Here is a 22,006-nt window from a genome sequence, read left to right on the forward strand (position 1 = left end):
ATTATCCCACCCGATAATTACTGGCCACAACTATTTTTTTTTTTTTTTTTATCACGAGCACCCATCATTGTCTTTTATTGTTAAAATACTCCATTTGCCAGATGCATAAGCAAACATTGTTTTATACAATTAGATAACCTCTTCAGCAAATCAAACTCTTCGTAGTGCGCAGCGATATTAAATAATATTCTTTAAATGTGTAAGAATTAGCGGAAAGACATGAATGATAGTTTCTTAACTATCGCACGTAATTCCAACATCGATGTTTTCATTAATATTCGAACAGTGTGAGCTACTCCTGCCGAGGATAGTAAGAAAACCACTAGGAACTACCTTCTTCCTGGTAGCGAATTATTCACCTACTAGGTGGAACCTTCAAGAGGTACAGTACCCGAGATGAACAGCCTCAGACAAGCATATCGAGGAGTGTGACATACGTGCTACAACCCCTAATCAGCAGGGGAGGTCATGTACTAACTTCTCCTCTGGTATCTGATAGTCTGAAAACATAACTGCTGTCTCGAGGCTAACCAAGTGCAGGAATCTCTAGCCGTCTGATGACATTCCGAAACACGACTCTGTTCGGCCATCTGTCCAGCCTCCTGCTGTAAGTGACCATTGTCATTCTTCTAGCATCCTCTTTCCCAGCGGTCTCGAGCCACCTAGGGTTCTCGCATACGAGTCCATGCGCGCTAACCTGAAAGCACGGTTACTGTTTGCCATCTGCCAACTGCTCCGCCTAGTGACATTGAATCTGCAGTCAGAACAATAATGTAACAGAGGCTTTGTCATCAAATCGTTAAGTTTTATCTTAAGAACCCCTTTTTACATGTCATCTAACTTATTTATAAATCTTAAAATTTAAAATTATAAAATTTTAACATACTAAGCTTTATCCCTCAGTGGCTTTCCGAGGAGCCTCAGCCTAAACGCCGATAGTAAATCAAGTAAACACTCTTAAGTAAAACTTTTAATAACTAAATCATTCTAAAGTAGTTAAAGATACTTAGATCTACTTAGTTTTGCGTTAAGTTTAGGAAATTTGTCATTAGATCTTTGTCAAATTCGTGCTGAAATTTTGAATTCGATATTATAATTGGGCCAAACATTAGCGTTTGGATTTTAAGATTCCCAAGTTCCTAATTCCTTTCTGCATGTTTTTTTTTTAATTTTTTTTTTTTATTTAATAGAAAAGCTGTTCCCCGTCACTAGTTTGGTCTAAAAGTACCATTAGTGTATTTGAAAAACGGGCGAAAACAAGTTTGATTTGCAAAGAAAAAAAACCGTTCTATATAAAATCGAGTTTTTACTTGAGTAAAAATACAATACGGACGAAAAGTCCCTACTCTTCATATAAAATATTACTTTAAGTTCGTTTTAGGTCTTACATTTCGGGAATAGCTACCCAAAAATAAATTCCTATATACGCTTCATGGGGTTGAATTGAAAGCAGTAGAGGAAGCAAGGGATCTGGAAGTTATAGTACAAGCAGATATGAAGTTTTCTGAGAGTGTAAACAGGCAACCAGGAAAGCCCATGGCGTCCTATCGATGATTTATCGAATACTATCCTGTAGTAGTCCCACTGTATAAGGCAATTGTAAGACCACATTTGGAATGCTGTGTTCAAGTATGGAGACATCTGAAAAAAATACATCGAACTTCTTGAAAGGGTCCAAAGACGGGCAACTCGAATGGTGGAATCGGCAAAAGGGCGACCATACGAAGAAAGACTCCGATTGTGTAGGCTACAGAGCTTGATAACCAGGCAACTCAGAGGTGACTGACCTGATTGAAGTTTATAAGGCTTTGAGAGGGATTACTAAAATAAAGGTGGAATTTTCACTGTTAAAAAGAATTCCAGAACTAAAGGCCGTAAACTCAAATTACAGGGGTTGAGGTTTAGATTAGATTGTGGAACAGGTTGCATTCAGAAGTAGTTGAGGCTGATAGTTTGAATAAATTGAAAAGTTAAAAGTCACCTATGTGACGGGGGGGAAGCAAATATTTTTTATTTATTTTTTCCCGACCAGTACAGCAAAAGCTTGTGGCTTCCTTGCATTATTCTATGGCTATTATTATTACTATAAACACTTTCCTACTGGAGAAAAAAAAAGTTAATTAGGCAAAATTATGCGCAACTATAACCGAGCGGCCAAAGTCCAAATACAGTTACGTACGCCGTCTGTTTGGTACCACGCGGTCACTATCTAGTAAATTCTAGAATCCAATGTGGCACTCGGGGTATTTAAAGCTGAACATTTCTTCACTTTAAAATTAGAGAAATTTCATCTCTTTAAAACTGGAGCTTCACTCGGAGTAGAAAATTTATTCACTTTAAAATTAGAAATCGCAAAATCAAAACAGTAATAATTAATCCAATTTTACATCAAATATAACAAAAACAAGAGTAATTACAGTACTTTTTTTATATTTATGGTCGCCTATCGGTGACTCACATTTTTATAAGGGCATAGATTGGTTTGGATGTTTTAGAATAAAAATTGAGGCAGCTAGGGACAGGAGGAATCGGTAGTCGATTTTCCTGTTTGCGATATGAAACACTCAACTTTCGGGAGAAAAACAATATAACACGTGCCCAGGAACGACTAAATATGTTACACAGTGAAAGTGGGAAAACAAAAAATAAGTTTCGATAGTAATCGAATGCGGGCCTTTCCCACAATGTGGAAGAGTGGACGGCAGCCGGTGTACTAGACCGACCGCTTTTTATGGGAAGTGGTCAGTACTTAATGTACAGAAAATATTCGATTTCCCAGTGTAACTTCTTTGATAAATTTAATCAAATGACATAATAAAGTAAAGAAATATCTTTAGATTAGAGAAAAATCTAGCAACATATATGAATTTATAACAGGAAAAAAAAAACTAGAGAACACATAGCATGGATTTATATACATGTACATAAGATATCATTCTTTAAGAATGCAATAACGGAGTAGGTTTAGAGAGCTTCAAAACAGGAGACTATTAGATACTATTATACTATTTTTAAGATAAAGCTGGAAAAATTTTAATTACCAATCATTTTTAAAGTCAGTATAAAGAATTTTCTTAATATCTTTTATCTAGAAGATTAATAACAATATTTGATTAAGTGGAATGAGGGAATAGGTGAAAACCTGTCAGTGCTCTTCAGACGATTCTTAAGAAGGACCAAAGAGGTTGGGGGATCAGTCTAGGTGGGATCTGCCATGTTACCTTGATCAAATCGAGGGTGAAAGCCAGATATTACTGTATAATCTGATATATATTACTGTAGAAGCTAATGCAGTATACCAGATTGAGATAGATCTGGTATACTGTATTAGCAGCCGGGTTAACTCAGTTGGTAGGGCATTAGGCTTTTAACTTAAGGGTTCGAGTCCCTGTTCGGGTGTAAGTTTCCTTTTGTATTACTGTAAATAAGTGTATGTATGATTCGATTATGATGCGTTAGAGTATGTATGTTCGATTTACTTTAGGAAGCGAAAAGTAAAATAAACAATACAAATATATTGTTTATATTACAATACAAATAATAAACAATTCAAAATTTCACATTTGGAAACTTTTTAACTCCTGACCATGTTGACGTGATGAGTATTATTTTGTTCCTGTATTTGTACCGTACTTAGCGACAATAAAGATAATTTATTTAGTAACCTGATTTTAAGCTACTCTATTTCAGAAGTTGATACTCAACAGAGGTTTTTTTTGTTTTGTTTTTAAATGGATACTGAGGTACCATTTTTTTTTTTTTTTTTTTGCATCACATGCCACTAAGCATGTGATGCAAATGATATGAGCTTATGCAGCTTATGATGCTGCATAAGCTCATACATTTGCTTTCTTGCATCACATGCCACTACTACTACTACTACCACCACTACCAGCCTGGATTTCGGAGCCATATGTTACTGAAGAAATCAGGATGCTAGAAGCATATCGTAGAAATATGGACCACACTTTGTCTGGGAATCCACATTTATTAGGCATTAATTTGAAGACCAAATCCATGAAGTTTATAAAAATCGATTAATATATTGTTAGAAAATGTCTTGGATAAAGCATGTGAGAGGGTCCATGTTTTGAGATCATCTTTATAGGAGATAAACGGAATACCAAGAAATTAACCTTCCATTATTAATATACCAGTTAGCGGAAACCCATTTAAAGAAAAGAATGTGGCCTGTGATACTATAGCAGTTCTCAAGAAAATGGACTATCAATATTAACTAAAACAAATGCTAACTACAGTATATAAACAGACTATACCAAGCCTAGCTTTATGTTCAAAAGCATTAGTACTGTAATGAGAAAAGAGGTGAGGTTGATAAGGGATTAGTAATTGTAGATAATCGTAATTAGATTTTCGTGTTATTCAAATGGTTATTTAAAAAAAAAAAAAAAAAAGCACTACAGATACAACCTACTGTATCGCCTACAGCAAACAAAGTTGTGTGAGTTTATAAGTAACTTTATCGTCAATCGTAAAAAATAAAAGTGATAGCTCAGAAATCACGTAATAATCTCTGTTGAAGATGCCGAAATAGTAATAAAGTTAAGGAAGGGCGCTACGTGGTTGTTTTCCATTAAGGTTATTATTATATTAAAACCCACTCTTACACCATGTGAAATTAATACTATAGTTTATTAGGCTGTTCGCCTACATTACTATACATTAATATGACGTTTCGGGTATCTCACCGGTACCCATCATCAGACAAAGCTGCTGACAGACTCATTAATGTATAATAATGTAGGCGAACAGCCTAATAAATTGTAGTATTAATTTTCACGTAGTGTAAGAGCGGGTTTTAATATAATAATAACCTTAATAGTAATAATGTATTTTAAAGATTATGAAAGAATGCTCTAAAGCAAGAATAAAACAATAAATTTCTCATCTTCAATTAAAAATTTGGAGAGACAACCTTAAGAACGTTTGAGACACTTTTCTGATTTTGCTTGTAACAAAAGAGGTACAGTACCGATCCTTTACTAACACATCGAGATTTCCAATATGTATTCTCCTTTACCTATCAGTAATTCTAATATAAATTAATAAACTGTTCACGCACTATTTTTTAGCATATCCCCTCCTCTTTTCTCTATGAGTAACTGCCAATCAACATGGACAGTCGTGCCATTTTATAGAGGACAGTCCTTTTTCCTGCCAGTCAAACTTCTCAATTTCACAACTAAACTTTAGATCATTGATCTGAACTGATTAATATATATATGTCATTTATTTAATCAATCCCACAGTTGTTTGGTTTTGCGAATACCAATTAAGGTGCTTATTACTAACTGCAGATGTTTACTCTGTATCAATTAACTATTTCAGTACATATCTATGTTCTATTTCTTTTAACTTTATTCTTATGTAAACAAATTTCATGAGCTTGAGCAACAGTGGAAATTGCTCAAGCTCATGAAAGGAACCAAACACCTCCACTGGTATAACTGTCAGGTTCGCTTAGCCAAGGCGACTGTGTCCTTACAGAATATTCCAGAGCAGCGAGGTTGTTGCTCTCACGAGCTAGAGGAAACCAGCCCCACACACACTTGTTAGCATCGGAATAAACTAAAAAGTAATAGACTACAGTGTCATGATGACTACCATATAGCTAATGACTGATACCGACAGGAGAAACACGAGTATTCACAGCAAAGGGGAAAAATACCATCGTTATGTTTGACTTCCCACCGGAACTTTGCTTCTTTCATTTTTGAAAAATTCTTCAGGATGATAAAGTTACCGCCGGTAAAATGTGAAATGTCTACCATGCTGTTAGAATCACGTGATTGAGGCACCTCCCTTCGGCGCAAGAGTTAAAGAATTTACGTGCGAGTTCATATTACATAATTAGTTGAAGAAAAGAGAGGTGGGAGAGGAGAGGCACATTTTCAAGCAATTGCCTCGGGCTCAGAAATATCTCATCCCGACTCTGCAATTCAAATAGAAGTGTGGACTGTGGTATAAAAGTTAATATACCAGCAATAATAACATCATCATTGCAAAAAAATTGTGTTAAAAAAACAAAGACAAAAACAATGAGAACATCTGGTGCCAACATTCTGTTCAAAAGCAGTGGGATTACATGAAAAAAAGCCTCCATTTTTTAGATAACCGATGCTTCAAAACAAAGCGAAATACTGTGAAATACGAGAGGCGTTCAATATGAACTTAAAATTTCTACTTATAGTCAGGAATGACCCTGCCTGGACGTTTCAGTGAATGAGTTCATTAAAGAGTATATATATATATATATATATATATAAACTGTAATTTTCATCACACCCTCATAAAAGGCTTTATCTTATTTGAACAGAACCAGCTCGATACACGGAAAAAACAGAAGAGATTTAAATTAGTCAACCAAAAGGAAAATATGATGTCACGAAATTGGAGCACTGAGCCACAATCGAATTCTTGACAAAAGAAGGGAATGAACCATGAACGTGTAGAAGCTGTATATAGTGATGCAATCCCTTCTGAATACCATATAAAATTTTTATCTAAATGGTTTAATGAGTTCGAGAATCCACAGAAGATGACTCCGCTCGGGACAACTCCAGAAATGTGCCAAAAATTAAAGACCCGGTTATGCTAGGCACACGTATTAAAGTATCTATGACTGCCAGAGAGCGTAATATTTCTGAGAGGTAGATACTGTACTGACCATTCTTCATGAATACTTAATCATATCTAAGGTCAATTCTCAGTGTGTGCCAAGAATACTCACTTTAGAAACAGTGTTCGGCTCAAATTTGTAAGGAAAATTTACACGTGCATGATTCGGACCCACAAAGGTTTCTCTCAAGAATTGTAACTGGCGAACTGATGACGCTTATGCGGCTGTTCTCAAAAATTGAAGGGGGAGACAAAGAAACAGAGATGAGGGAAATTGACACCAGGTGTCCTGCTTCTTCATGACATTACCCCTCTATACAATTCTCATAAAGCAATTTCTGCTCTGAGTGATTGCGGATTCCAAGAATTAAATAACCCGCTCCTACAGCCCCGATTTACCTCTCACAATGATCATTTCCTCTTCAGAAATTTTGAAGAAACACCTATGTGGACATTGATTTTCAAGTGATAACAATCACAAGTTATCAGTAGATGTTCTTTTCTTTCTTTCTTTCTCTCTCTCTCTCTCTCGGAGATCAAAATAAAGACATTTTTTCAGGTAATTTCTATTTGTCCCCAGTGTGGAGGGCGTGTACTGAATTAAAGTGGTTTACCGTAGTACAGTATAGAAAAGAATAGCGAAAGCTTAAAAAACGGTACTCACCTTGAAATTAATCTGCGATGGTTTACTTAGGTAGCGTGGTTAATGTTTTACATTGGATTGTTCAATTGAAAAATTAAAAGGGAGGGAAGTAAGTAAAGGTTGACTGAGTTAAATGGGCGCAAGGAAACAGAAGTGTACACATCCAATCCTTGGTTGTCATCGAAATAAAAAAAGAAGAAGAATAATTAAAAACTATGTAAGTGAATCCGGTGAAGCCAATAGTCTTTACGAGGACTTTCGTTAGTTAAAGAACGTCTTCAGTTGGCAATGTGTGGGGAGAGAACGCGTATGGTATTTTAAGAATAAAAAATTATACTCTCGTGATGCCTTTTTTTACATGTGGGAACTTTAATCTCGAGAGGTTCCAAATTGGGGAAAGATTGAAGGGGAGTTTAGAATTCAGAATTTGGAGGGTAGAGTGGTGCTTGTACCATTCAATAACTAGAGCTTCATATTGAAGTATTCTGTAGCTGGATTTTAGTTTAATGATGGAAATGGCAGAATCGATGAGCGGGTTGTGGTTGTGAGTCTGGGCATGAGTTGTAAGTTCTGTGACAGACTGGTTAGACGTGAGACTATGGAAATGGTAGTATGCACGGGTGTTGGATGTTTTTGATGAGCCAAATTTGGTAGTGGTGCTTCCGATATAACATGTGTTGCAGTTTGGTTGACAATTAATGAGGTATATAAAGGTCAACAAATTAGGATCCTTCTTCAGCACCTATAAAGACACATACAAATATTCTACAAACGACCTTAATAATATTATATGTTATTCCGTAGTACAGTATATAATTTTTATCGTAGTACAGTATATAATTTTTTAAGTGCCATTGATACTGATAATCAGGAAGCCTCAGAAGCATTATTCGTATTCAATATATATAAGCAATACTTATAGCCACACATATGGCTATTACCCGGAAACAAATATGCACACATATATGGCTATTACCCATTGGGTCATAGGGCATTGTTCGTTGCGAATTTGTCCCTCATGGTCAAATGTGTTATCTGAGAAATTCTAGAGTTATTGAACCAGGAATACCACACAAAAAAAAAAAAAAAAAAAAAAAACCTACGGAGATCGCACGACGCTGTTCAGAGAATTGGCGCTTGCATCATGACATGCACACTCGGCATTTCCCATTCAAGAATTTCTTTTGAAGAACTCCATCTTCCATACTCACCGGATTTAGCTCCCTGTGATTTTTATTTTCTTCTTAAAAACGAGGGGACCGTTTAAGCATTAAAAGGTAGGAGATTTGCAACGACTGGGGAAATTATACCGAACGCGTCACAGGAACTATTAGAAATTCAAAAAAGAAGAATGCTTCCCTAGGTTGCAAAAACGTTAGAATCGGTGTATAGTGTCAGGATGCTACTTCGAAGAAGAACCATCTGAATAGCCGGTAAGCTTCATCATTTCCAAAATATTAGTTCAGTCCCCGAACTTTTAGCCCATACTTTATAAACATAGGTATCTATCACTTCGATATATTCTACAGTTATTGGTAGCATTGTACTCGAAATGTACCAAAGTAACATTATACATGGTACGAGAGCGTGACCTCTTTTATACTGCGATAGGTTATTAATGGCAGGTGTCTGTAAGTCCCCATATAGTTGCACTATGACTGGGAACAGTGCATTTTCCAAATATATTGCATTTTATAAAGAAAAACTGTTTAAGTTGCTTTATTAATCATCAAAAATAAATGTTATTCCTCTACTAACCCTAGAATCCCAAAAAATAATAGTTGATTCTAAATTCAGGAGCTGAATTATTCCCAAAATGAGGGGGATGAATTTTGCTGCAGAAATGATAAACAAGTCGCGATAAGTAAGATTTCCTTTACAACAAATTCTAGTTTTAAATATGGCGTTCATCAAAAGAGATACAGGTCATTTCAACATGCCGGATGGCTCATTTCCTGTAACACAATTTGCATTAAAAAACAGAAAATATAGGTGAATTGATCAGAGCAACAATTTCGCCATTCATTTTACAATGATATCTCCAACTGAATAGAAATAACGTATGGATTTTAGCATTCTCGTTATTTATTTGTTTTTAATATGAACGACGGAGGCAATTTCAGATAGCAGTACGGAAGTTAAAAGTTGCAGTCTGCCCTCCCCTTTTTACTAAAACCGAAAATTTTCAAAGAATGCAAAACATTTCTGCGATTATCTATAGAAACACATGTACAACTAGATTAGGCTGAATTTGCAAATGTTTTAAATAATCATTCATTAAGACTTCCGCTCATATGCCAGAATCGATACAAGGACAGAATAAGCATAAGCACCATTTTTCAAAGAAAACTGATACCAACAGGACAAACATTCCACAGATAAATTCGCCAACTCACGTTAAAGTGACAAAATAAACGAGCCAACTGAACTGGGGGACCGTCCGCGTCCAACTGCGGCGCTGAAAAGTGACGAAGGGCTAATCAAAAACAGGTGCCATCTTGTATACTCAAGATCATCTCTCAAGTCCAAAAGGACACATCCTGCGACCTCCGGAAGAAAATCTGTCAACATTAATGGGTCTAGGAAACAAGGAATATCACGGACTAGTATATGCACTAACCACAGACGCCGAGGAGGCGCGAGAAATAACAAACAACACCCTAAAATACCCTCCCTCGTTATGGGATTTCTAACAGCAGGTACTCAATTGGGCGAGTTGCTTGCAATCTAACGAGTTTAACGTTTCAAAGTAAACATATATATATATATATTTTTTTTTTTTCTGTACTGCATTAGTAAACATGCTAAAGTAAATACAAAAGTAAGATGGGCTACAAATTCTAAGGAAAAGTTTTTTTTTGTAATATCTAGTTTTTATGTGTGCTTTGACCAAATGTATCTAACCGCTCCAAAAAATTGTTCATCCTTCCAAATGTAAAACGACTCCGGATGAACGAATTTTCATATTTTATATTTGGCTTCTTTTTTTGAAAGATTTACTGAACCATTCCCTATTTCATTAAAGTCGAACATATTAAAATCCGACTTCCCAATATCTGAGTTAACCATTTATAATTAGCCGAACTCTTCAAGAAAACTGCTACTGCTTTTTGAAGAGTGCGTTTTTGTTATTAATTTACTAAACATACAACGAATTATTATTATTTGTTTATTAATCATAGATCTCTGAAATACGCTTTGTATTTCACAAAACGAATTTCGTATTCACTCAAATGTAATCTCCTTTTGACTAAGGCAAATGTGCCTTTTTACCTGCTTATAACGAAACAGACGTATGGGATCTTTAAATCATACAATGTATGCTTGTACCGTTTCCTAATAAATAGAATTATACAGTCTCACAAACGTTAAGCCATAAGTTACGGAGGAATCCAGAAACAGTCATGTTTAAGTCTAATACCCAGATGAGTCAGTTACTGGTACTGAGGCATGGCATGCAGGGGTATGTGGGCTTTCTGGGGTATGTGGTGCCCAGGTGCCAATTGAAATTTAGTGCCCTCCTTTAAAATTTTCTTCATATGTGCATGTAAGTTTCAAGTTTTCAAGTGCCCCTTGAATGTTGGCACCTGAGTTCGGTGTACCCCTTGCACCCCAGGGTGGCTCGTTCCTGATAATATGTCAAAGAGAGAGAGAGAGAGAGAGAGAGAGACAGTGTTTTGTAAGATAGGGCGAAGAAACATAACGATAGCATTTGGGAAAGTCAATTCCCAAATTCAGCCAACTGTAATCATTCAGACATTGTAATGCATGTGAAGGAGAAAGGTCATCAGGTGCACTCTGAAGATAATATTATGTCAACAGCACACATCTTTTATACCAGGAACCACAATCAAAGTTGGTATATGTGTCCCACCTTTGAATCTGTAGTTCTCAGGCAGAATGTTTGTTGGAAGCTGTTGTTGTAGGGTTTTATCAGTGACTAGACTATATTGTGCCATTGTGTATTATGTGTGTACAAGGATATGTGTGTTTATGGACTGATTTGCATGTTGTTCTGGCTGAAAATCCCCAGAAAACTAACAGGGAAAAACCATACTTCCTCCACTTGAGATCAGCTAATTACAGCCTCAATTGCAGGGACCTTTATAAATTCCTCCATTTTATGATGGAACTTGAACCCAGACCTCTTCAAATGAGTGACAAGTGGCAAAACCACTATACTGTCATGGAGGACTTGTTGGCAGCTATGCAGATATATACGTACTTCCAATGTTATAGCAGGATCAAGACGAGAATCACATGATACTACTGTGGTATCAATCATATCTGTGGTGTATTTATTTGTCTGCTGCAGCAAGTTTATCTGCTGATCAAGAAAGCTTAGACTCTGGAAAGTTCCAGTTATATTTTATATTTGTTATTAATTTAATTCATTTTTATAACTTATAAAAAGTAATTTTTACAGCTTGTAAATTATATGGTTATATTGAAAGGAGGGAATATTTTAATTTTATTTTAGTTGGCCTGTTATTTTGTTTTTACTTAATTACCTACAGTGGTATCAGAGTATGCAAGAAAGTGATACAACGTAAGCAACTTGACTCCTAGATATCTATAATCTACTGCATCCTGAAAAATCATGGTAACTGCTCGAATGATTGGTTTTAAAGGATATGTTCACTGAATATATTCTATTTATATTTTGTAATGGCCAAATGGGGTCAGAGGAGGTTTGCAGGAGAGCAACTACAAGACCAATATGTAATTTGTGGTGCCGAACATGTAACTTTACCTGCATGCTGATGAATCAGCCATGCTTGTGCCAACTGATTAGCACAGAGGTAGTCACAAGTTACTTCTGCAAAACAGCTATTTGGATGAACACTCTGCCTTTCTCCAATAAATTATAGTATAAGAACTTACACTGAGAAATTCCTTTTAACTACTGCCCCAGAGGCAAGTGCATTGGTCACTAGCCCTCACCCCAGCCTGCTTTTTGATCCCCCCCACAATTTTGAAACAACATGTGTATATACAATTTACTATATGCTTTGCTGCCTATGGGCATCAAAATCTTAAATCTGGACTTGCCTCCATGTATTAGAAAGGACACTGCTTTAATTCCTTCAGAGAGATTAGAACCCTACCTTCCTCTGCAAGACAGATGCAGAGTTCAACACTGTTAGGAGTTCAGGCATAACCAAAATACACTATATTGCATTCCGATAGTTGTTAATGCTGTTTAATGTCTTCCCAATTTAGATTCAGTTTTATTAGAGAAAGTGAATGCGTTCATAATAGACCAATTCCTTCTTTCTCTCATGTTGGGCCTCTGGTTTAGACAAACAGTGGCACCTGATAAGTGTAAAAATTTAATGGACTCATAGGAATGACTGAAATGATGGTTTCAACTGGTTTTTTTTTTTTTTTTATCTCAGCACCAACCTAAGTAGAAAAATAAAGTTTTTATTTTATCCACAAGGATAAAAAAATTCAATTCAATTCAATTTACAAAAATGACCAAATGACTGTTGTGCTAAAACAATGACACATCTTATATACATATTTTTTACAAGTGAAACAAATGTTTGGAATGGACCAGAGTACACCAAAACACTGTTCTAGTTCATCACATGCACAACAATGTCACGCACATTCTTGATTATCAAAAATATATGATTTATTAATCAGTGTTTTGTCTTGCAAAATTTACACATGAAAAACAATTCAAAATCTGAGTGAAACTTAGATTTACTAATATAAATGAATGCAATGACTCTCTTTTTTTTTGTTAAATTTATACCACATTTTTCACAAATCTTATCAGTTAAATTGACCAAAGAAAAAAAAACACACTATAGACTAACATAGATCAGAAATTCCTAACTGGTGGGTTCAAGCTTATTCAAGGAATGTCGCAAGATTAGTGAAAATTCTATTCAGATCAAACAGCAATAACTCTTTAGGGATCACAAATTAGGTGCCACATATATAGCACACATGTGGATACAAAAACCATCATCCTATTGATAACAAAAAAACATATGCTGCTTCTTGGAAAGTGCCCCACATATTAGTCCCAATTTATTTCAGGAAAATTAGTCTCTCTCTCTCTCCCCCAGGACAATACGTTTCCCACTCCATTTGTTGATTGTTATGCATTCATCATACTTATTTTATCTGTGTACTTCATATGTAACACAACTTGATCTTGCTTTCCCATCACTTAAGTCACTCTAGACCAACTCTGTAACATCTTGGAAGTTCTCACCTATAGGGTATATTCTTGAATCAACGTACTTTGCAATAAAAGCATAATACCTCCTCCCATCCTGCCATGTTTTACTTTCCTGTATACCATAATAAAAAATTTTTCTAATATTATACTGGCATTAGTAGATTTACCAGAACTTTGTATTCATTAAATTTATTGATATAAATACAGTGCTCACAGTATTACTGACAAGTAAAAAAATTAAAGGAAAATATAACTAATTATTACCATTTTACAGGCTTCTGAACTTATACTGATGGTACCTAGGGAACCACTGGTCTAGATCAAGTCATTTAGAAATAAAAATACAATTTACAAATTAAATGATAGAATTAATCTATATACTAACAGTTAATTTATGTAGTCATAACACAGTCTATACAAAATACTAAATACATAACATTATGATGATGCCTAATATTATCATAAACTAGTGTTAATCATCAGTGTACAAATTGCAATTAGTGCAAAATTATTTTAAAAAATAAACTATGGAATTGTGTCTAATTAAATAAATTGTCTAACAGGGCAGTATCTGTTCAGCTGTTTCAGTCTATTAAACTGAAATATTGGAGCAACTCAATCCATTTTACAAAAATGGGACTTTGTCCTTCCTTCCCTCCCTTTCTCCCCAAGACCTCAAATATTTGCTAGTAAAAGTGGCATTTCCAGTTCTAAATTAATAAAAAAATTTTAGACAACTTTTTTATTAACTGTTGCAGTCATTAAAAAACAAGGTAGCAATTATAAAAAAAGAAATGTACCCTCAAAGAATTTTTTACAAAGGAAATTTTATTTATAAAGTTTTTTAACAGTTCAGACTGAAAAGTATAAATACTGTAATTATTTTTTCTGTACTATTTTTAATATATGCTAAATGCATATTTTTAGTTCTAAATCTACACTTATTTTTATTTTATTCACAATTTCAAATAAATAATAATAATAAAAATGGCTAGTTACTTTAAGACAATCATAATTCAATTATAATACTAATTTAAAAAACAAAAAGAAATGTCATAAACCTTCTGGTTTACTTTACCTTAACATGTGCAAGTTTAGGCTCTTCCTTTAGCAGTCTAACAAGCTCATGGTAATCTGCTTTGGCAGCCTTTAACATCCACTCTTTCCTTCGTGGATCCAACTGAAATACATTTTAAAAAAAGTGACTGTCACTTCAAACTGTTCAAATCTAAAAGCAATGAGTGTGTATGTCAGTTAATGGGCTCAAGGTTGATGAATGTGATTAATATACAATGTGTTCCCTTGCATCTTAATTTAGGTGCTAATTACTTAATCAATAAGCTATTTAAACAGATATTAAGAGGCATCCAAACTCTGTGAAGAGTTTAAAATTTAATTTATGCAATTTATAGAATATAACTATTTTGCTACTGAAGTGGATATATCTATATATGTTAATATAGAATATAAAAAAGGAAACTTCTTTTATTTCCATTTAAAATTAGTGAACAATAAATTTATGTCTTAAGTCTTACTGTTAATAATACAATTCATTTTGCTTTCATCACCACAGATCCATTCATTAACTATAAAATAAACATAACACAAAGATTAAAACTTTCACAGAAAATCAGAGTCACAACCCTGGTAATTAATGGTAAAAAAGATTAAAAGGTGAACTATAATTTAAGTTGGCTGCACTCTTTAACAGCAGGGTAATCACAAACTCAGTTCATAAATTACTGACTAGGATGGGTCACATGTTGTCTTTATGTTGCATTATTTCATTTTCACTTAAGAAATTATAAACATCAGTTTGACTTAAAAAATTATAAACTCCAAATATTAAAAAAAAAAAAAAATTAGTTGTGTAATACCATTACATTTGTGATGATATCACTGAGCTGTGTTATATCGTTATATTTGTAATGATATAACACAGCACAACTCAATTTTATATTCTTTTTAAATATAAAGCCCACTATACAGCATTACATGAGATATATAGTAATTTTAGCAAGATCTTAATGATTTGAAATTTGATAAAAATAACCATTTTCTCCTGTTCATTTTTTTGGAATGTATGAATTGTAGTTCTCTGACTTTTAAATGATATCAGACTGTAGTAGTCAGAAGCTATTTGGGTAATGTTACATAATGATTATTTTTTAATTAATGCTCCTATTATTTAATTCAAACAGGGATTCAGAATTTATACAGAACACTGGTAAATACATGCAATAAGGCTTAAATTCTATTCCCACATTGCACAAAAAATCTTAGTAATATAAAATTTCAATACTTACTGTAGATACAGATGAGGAATCATCATCATCATGTATGCCCTGCATGAAAAGAAAAAACATTAAATATACATGATTGTGAAATAACACTGACAGTATTTCAAAAATGAAGGTACAAAACTGTAACCTTATATAAAACAAAATAATAATCCATAAAATTAAATTATCATTAATTTTTTGGTGGAAAAATTAAAGATTTTTTAAATAGTAATCAGAAATCCTTTTTTATATTTTTATATGTTTAATAAAATATAAAAAAGAAATTCATTATGAAAAATCACGGACTAATCATTCATTTTGAAATGATTATTTTCATTTTGATTTATAAACAGTTTCATTACATTCCTACTACAATACTCTAGTCAGAGCAGGACTGTGCAAATAGGGGTGCATTGGATGTGCTGCACCAGGGACCCCGGTCTGGGGGGGGGGCCCAATTTAAGGAGCCATCAAAGTCTCGACATAAATAAACACGGTCCCTTAACCCCTTTTGCATCCAGGCCCCCAAGTACCTTTGCACGGCCCTGAGTCAGAGTATTATTTATTATTAAGTCTACTAATGAACATAATTGTTTATAGAGGCTTAAAGTAACAAGATTATTAGCTTTATTTTGCATAACACACTAAAAATAAATAATTAATTATAAATAATTCTAAAATAAATTTTAAACATTTTCATTTTTGAGAACAGTGAAATTAATAAAATGTGAAAAAAAAAGAAAAAAAAAAAAAAAAAAATATATATATATATATATTCAATAGTATGGTAACTTTAGAGAAATAAAAAATTCTGAATAAATTATTTACTGAAAAATTTACTTTAAGTAAATAGAGTGTTCCAAATTACAATGAAAGCAAGTGTCAGCTAAAAAGTCCAAAAAATTGGTACACCAAAATAGGTGAAGCAGTCTGAAAAATTCACACTCACCCGATCTCCTCTGCCTTCACGTTTTTTATTGCTTATTTGAGAAGAAACACAGGGACTTTTCTGGCTAAGATCTAACTCAGAAGCCATTTTATTCAGTTTCTGAGCTTTTTCTTTTACACTGCCTGGACTTACTACCAGCTCCTTGATTTCTTTCTTCTGTGGACTTTCCTAAAGGGAAAGAAAACATAATCATCCATTGTATTGTATTATATTATACACATAAATAGAAAATGTTTAAAATCCTGTATATGAGGTGTATGACAAAGTCTATTTGATAGGGAGAGGAAAAGCCACCTGCCTCACACATGTTGTTCGAGTAACAAATGACCTACTACAACTACCTGTCCATATGAATGTTGCAATATATAAAGTACTGTTAGAGGAACAATAACCAGAGCCAATGAAATTCATTTTTGCCAGCTCAGCAAATTATTCATTGCACTAGAAATTTTGAGTGAAAAATAGCTAAATAAGGCGTAATATTAAATATTCCACATTTATATTTAATTAAGACCATGAATACCCAGTAAATACTTAAATAATAAGAATAATACATTGACTATTTTTATTTAACTATTTCTCCCAAAATAACTGCCTATGTATAATGGCACTGTTTAAGTTTCAAGAGTGAAACTTAAATGGTAACCTCTGAAACAATATGGACAATACTAAAGTGTGATAAAAACAGAAAAAATACTGTTCCCACATGTGAAATGCTGTGTATATGTGGATAATTTTGTCCACAGTATGGGTATTAGATATACAAAAATATGAAAAAAAATATTGAAGAATGTATTAATCCATGTGATTAATTTTATTTTTAAAGTTATATATTATAATTTGTATTGTTTATAATATGGACTTTATAGTATATATATAAAATTTGTTAAGGATATTTAAAAATAGGAAGGCTATATCGTATTTTTTAAAACATAATTCTGCTACACCCACAACCCTTTAGGATATAATATTTAAACATATATACAATACATAAAATTAAGTAAATTAATTTCCATATAAGCCAGATTAGAAGCAAAACTATGACTTATTATAAGAGAAACATTTCCACTTTGATAAGCATTAAAATTATGCAAAAAGATTTCAAAATTTAATATAAACCAAAAATGAAGTACAAAAGTGCATTTGCTTTTATATACATTTAACATGGGAGTGCACAATATAAGGAATCATATGGAATATGCATTTTTTTTTTCATTAAACAATTTCAGTTGTTTAATTTTTTCTTATTTCATTCTTTTTTTTTTAAAATATTTAGCTTTCTTTTTATAAAATAAAACTGCACACATATGGAAAAAAATTTAAATATAAATATAAATTTAACTTTTCAGGAAATTAGCTCAACCAATCTGAAACTGCACCATTTTAATATCAATGAGCATGATGTCCTATATAGTATAGAAGCAAAAGTTTTCATCATTAAATATTACAGGAACAGAAATTTTGTGATTAAAGTAGCTGTTAAAGATGCCTCTCTTGATATAACTAGACACATCCCATCCACTTTGGATGCTCTTTTACATTTGGCTTCAACAATTTCTCTTCCACTTTCCTCTCAGTTGTAATGATTAAAATATGGTCTCATTTAATCGGGTCATCTAATAGAAACATGAAGAGAGTCTCTGATAATCACCTTTGGTAACAGTGTGGTAGAGTGCTGACCTATAAAAATATTATTTTGATTGATTTCAAATGCCATATTCATATTAGGTAAAGAATTAGATGTTTCTGTTATTTAAGTTATTGATCCAATTTTTCAGTTTCTGTTTTGAAATTGGCAATTCACAATTTATTTCACAATTTAGTCTCAAATTGTGAAATAATGTACCTACACTAGGTGCATTTGTCCATAATTTCTTGGATATTGGGCTGAATGTATTTTAAATATAAATGAAGATACATATAAAGCATATGCTGGTGGCCAGTATGGTGTCTGTGTTCACTGTCCTTCCACACCATTGGGTAAAGGCATGGGGCAGTGTTTGAGTCTTGTCTGAATAGAAGATTTTGGTATGGATCTTTTAAACATTGTAACTAAAATAGTAGCCTGAATGGTGGTTTTTACTTCCTGGAATTTGGGTTTTTTCATACAGTAAAATAGGTTAACCCAGTGGTTTTCAACCAGGGTGCCACGGCACACTACGGTGCCGCAACAACATTCTTGGGGTGCCGTATAATTTTGGTTTAAGTTACTTAAAGTTATTATTATTATTTTATTTATTTATTTATTATTATTTTTTTAATTTATACATTTATTTCATTATAAAAAGGTGTATAGTATCCACTGTACTGTATCTTTTTAATTTTGTGGTGACCTATAATTGATCTTTATTTAGTACCTCTATATAAAGAATAAAATTATTATATAGGTATATATTAAAAGGTTGAAAACCACTGTGTGAGGTATTTCTTTTGGCCTAGAGGTGCTGTAAAAAAATTACTGGGACACTAAGGGTGCCCTAAACTGAGAAAGTTTGGGAACCTCTAGGTTAATCTAACGTAGAATACACATAATTTAAAAACATAATGTAATGATACCTTAGCACAAAAACTAAAAACAACCAACACATGAAATTTATTTTATTCGTTCTCATGGGCCATTACTTTTTTTTTTTTTTTTAATGAAAATCCCAAACACGAGAGGTATTAGAACCTATAGTACTTAGTACTGTGCTTGGGTTGGAGGTTAAGAAGATGAGAGAAGATATTTGTTGACATTAGAATGTAATTTTCAGGAAATGTAGACTAATTTTCAGGAAAATACATATGAAGGAAGGCTGTTCCATAAAACGCAGTCGAATGAATAAACGAGGAAGATGAAAAGTTGGTTCTGTGAGTTTGAAGTTGGACAGCAAATGGATGATGTTGGCTGGTGGCAGCACGTGTTCGGACTGTTTTGAAAGAGACAGCGGGAATTATAGAAACCAATTCAGAAGAACAGTGTCCATGGAAGTATGTGTAGAAGAGGCAGGCAGCAGAAATAGCATGTCTATGAGACAGCAAGTGGAGAGACTCAGTTAGAGATGAGTCATTAATTAACCCAACTGCTCTCTTCTGAATGGAATCTACAAGCCTGAGAGAGAGGTTTAGGGGGCACCGCCTCAGATGTGGGAACAATATTCCATGGTAGGGCGGATTTGCGATTTGTACAGAGTGAACAGCTGTTTGGAAGAAAAGTAACGCCGGGAGCGAAAGAGAAAACCAAGTTTTTTAGATGCTGAGGAAGCAATATTTGTAATGTGCTTGTGCCAAGAGAGATAAGAAGTCAGGGTAATCCCCAAAAGAGATATATCAACTTGCCTAGAAATCGGAGTGTCACCAAAGATAAGCATAGCAACAGAAGAAGAATCCTTTTTTTGCGAGGACAAGACTGAGTTTTAGAAGGATTGAAATCAACTAAATTGTCTTTGCCCCACTGGAGAATTACCTGGAGATCGGCATTTAAGGAATTGGTAGCAGATATTCAAGAAGTTGAAACTGATTGAGCAGGGCAAGGTTTCTCAAAATGGAAAGTGGAATGCAATGTGCTATCATCGGCAAAACTATGGATAGGATTTTTAGTCAATGGAAGAAGGTCATTAATGTACACGAGGAAAAGAGTGGGGGGTAAGAACTGAACCTTGGAGGATACCAGGTGAAGTTAGAAAACAGAGAGCCATCTACCATTCAGAGAGAAAACTGGATAACCAATTACAAAAAACAGTTGGCAAACCATAAGATGGAAGCTTGTTTAGAAGACCTTTATGCCAAACACGATCGAAAGCCTTTGAGATGTCAAGAGCAACTGCTTGTGTTTCACCAAACTTTTAGATTGAATTTGTCCATAAATGGGTTACAAAAGCCAGAATATCACCAGTGGATCGACACTAATGGAATCCATATTGGGGATCATTGATCGGATGGAAGGTTTGTAGGTAGTTCAAGAGTTGGTGGTTAATTGATTTCTTCATAACTTTAGAAAGAGTAGAAGTAATTGTAATGGGATGATAATTGGATGGGAGGGATGTGTCACCCTTTTTTAGGAACTGGCTGGATATGAGCAAATTTCCAAGCAGAAGGAAAAACACGTCTGGAATAAGAAAGTGAAAAAAGGCAGCACAAAACAGGAGTAAATTCAGGAGTGCATGTTTTAAGAACAAGTGGAGAAATACTATCAGGACCTGGAGCTTTCTTAGCATCAAGGTTCGTCAAAATCCTTCTGACATCCTTTTGACGGAAGACCACAGGAGGCATTGAATGGAGCATGTTGGGAATGGTGGGAGGTGTTTTACAAAGATCAGTAATACATGAGTTGGAAGAAAAATGGGATGCTAGCAGGTTAGCTTTATCCTTGGCTGAAGTGACAACAGAACCATCTGGTTTGGACAGAGGTGGGAGCAGAGATGGGCAAAAGTTGCTGCCAATAGCTTTGGCAAGAGACCAGAATGCTCGGCTACCATTAGAGCAAGAAGCAAGTTTTCTACTCTTAGCCTGTTCAAACTCTAGTTTGGACTGATTAATAACTGCTTTACAATTGTTGTGAGCTTTGGTGTAGGCAGAAAATGAAACTGAAGAATTAGAAACAAGCCAATTACGATATGCAACATTCTTCTCTTGAACAGCCTTGGCACATTTATTGGAAAACCAAGGTTTAGATAAAGGACAAGATTTTAAAGTGGAGTGTGGGATAAAGGATTCCATTCCTACAAGAATAATTTCGCTGACACGAACTGAGCAAACACTGACATCACAAGTTTTGAACAGTAATCTGACGAAGGAAAAGAAGAAAAGACATCTCGCGAGTCATCCCATTTTTACATTCTTGTAATGCCAAACAATACGGGGTTGGGAATAATCATGAGATAAAGGCTCCACTGGAGAAGAGACAATCACCAAGTTGTGATCTGAAGTGCCTAGAGGACCACTCATTTCGACTGTGTACTTAGAAGGGTTGTTTGTGAGAAAAAGATCAAGTGTGTTGGCTGTATGGTTAGGACTGTCCGGTATTCTTGTAGGTAAATGAACAATCTATGCAAGGTCATTAGTAATTGCAAAAGCCTCAGCATCCTGACCAGCTGGGTCAGTGTGACTAGAAAACGGAAGCCAGCTGGAATTGTGAACATTAAAATCACCAAGGAAAATTACCTCACTTTTAGGAAAGTTGGACTGGAGAAAGTCAAGTTGCAAAGAGAGGAAGTCAAAGAGCTCCAAGTGATTAGTGGAGTTGGAAGAACGGTAGAGACAACAGATGAATTTCACAGAATGAGGTAGAGAAATTTTAAGCCAGAGAAGATCGA

The 22,006-nt window shown here is 34.2% G+C and overlaps 1 protein-coding gene across 1 annotated transcript in view; it reads right to left on the reverse strand.

Annotated features, from left to right (window-relative positions):
* The window catches only part of LOC150090023 (uncharacterized), a 128,793-nt gene that overhangs the window by 8,283 nt on the left and 98,504 nt on the right, over positions 1–22,006 (reverse strand). Inside the window, exons 4-7 of the mRNA XM_090390152.1 lie at positions 16,713–16,880; positions 15,788–15,826; positions 14,560–14,661; positions 13,515–13,593 (exon numbers count right to left, since the gene is read on the reverse strand). Of these exons, the coding sequence (XP_090246278.1) occupies positions 13,515–13,593; positions 14,560–14,661; positions 15,788–15,826; positions 16,713–16,880 (388 nt within the window). The remainder of the gene's footprint in view (positions 1–13,514; positions 13,594–14,559; positions 14,662–15,787; positions 15,827–16,712; positions 16,881–22,006) is intronic.

Source organism: Mastigoproctus giganteus, chromosome 2 (genome assembly GCF_048544385.1).
Source record: "Mastigoproctus giganteus isolate SK-2022 chromosome 2, ASM4854438v1, whole genome shotgun sequence".
In the NCBI taxonomy this organism is placed as follows: domain Eukaryota; kingdom Metazoa; phylum Arthropoda; class Arachnida; order Uropygi; family Thelyphonidae; genus Mastigoproctus; species Mastigoproctus giganteus.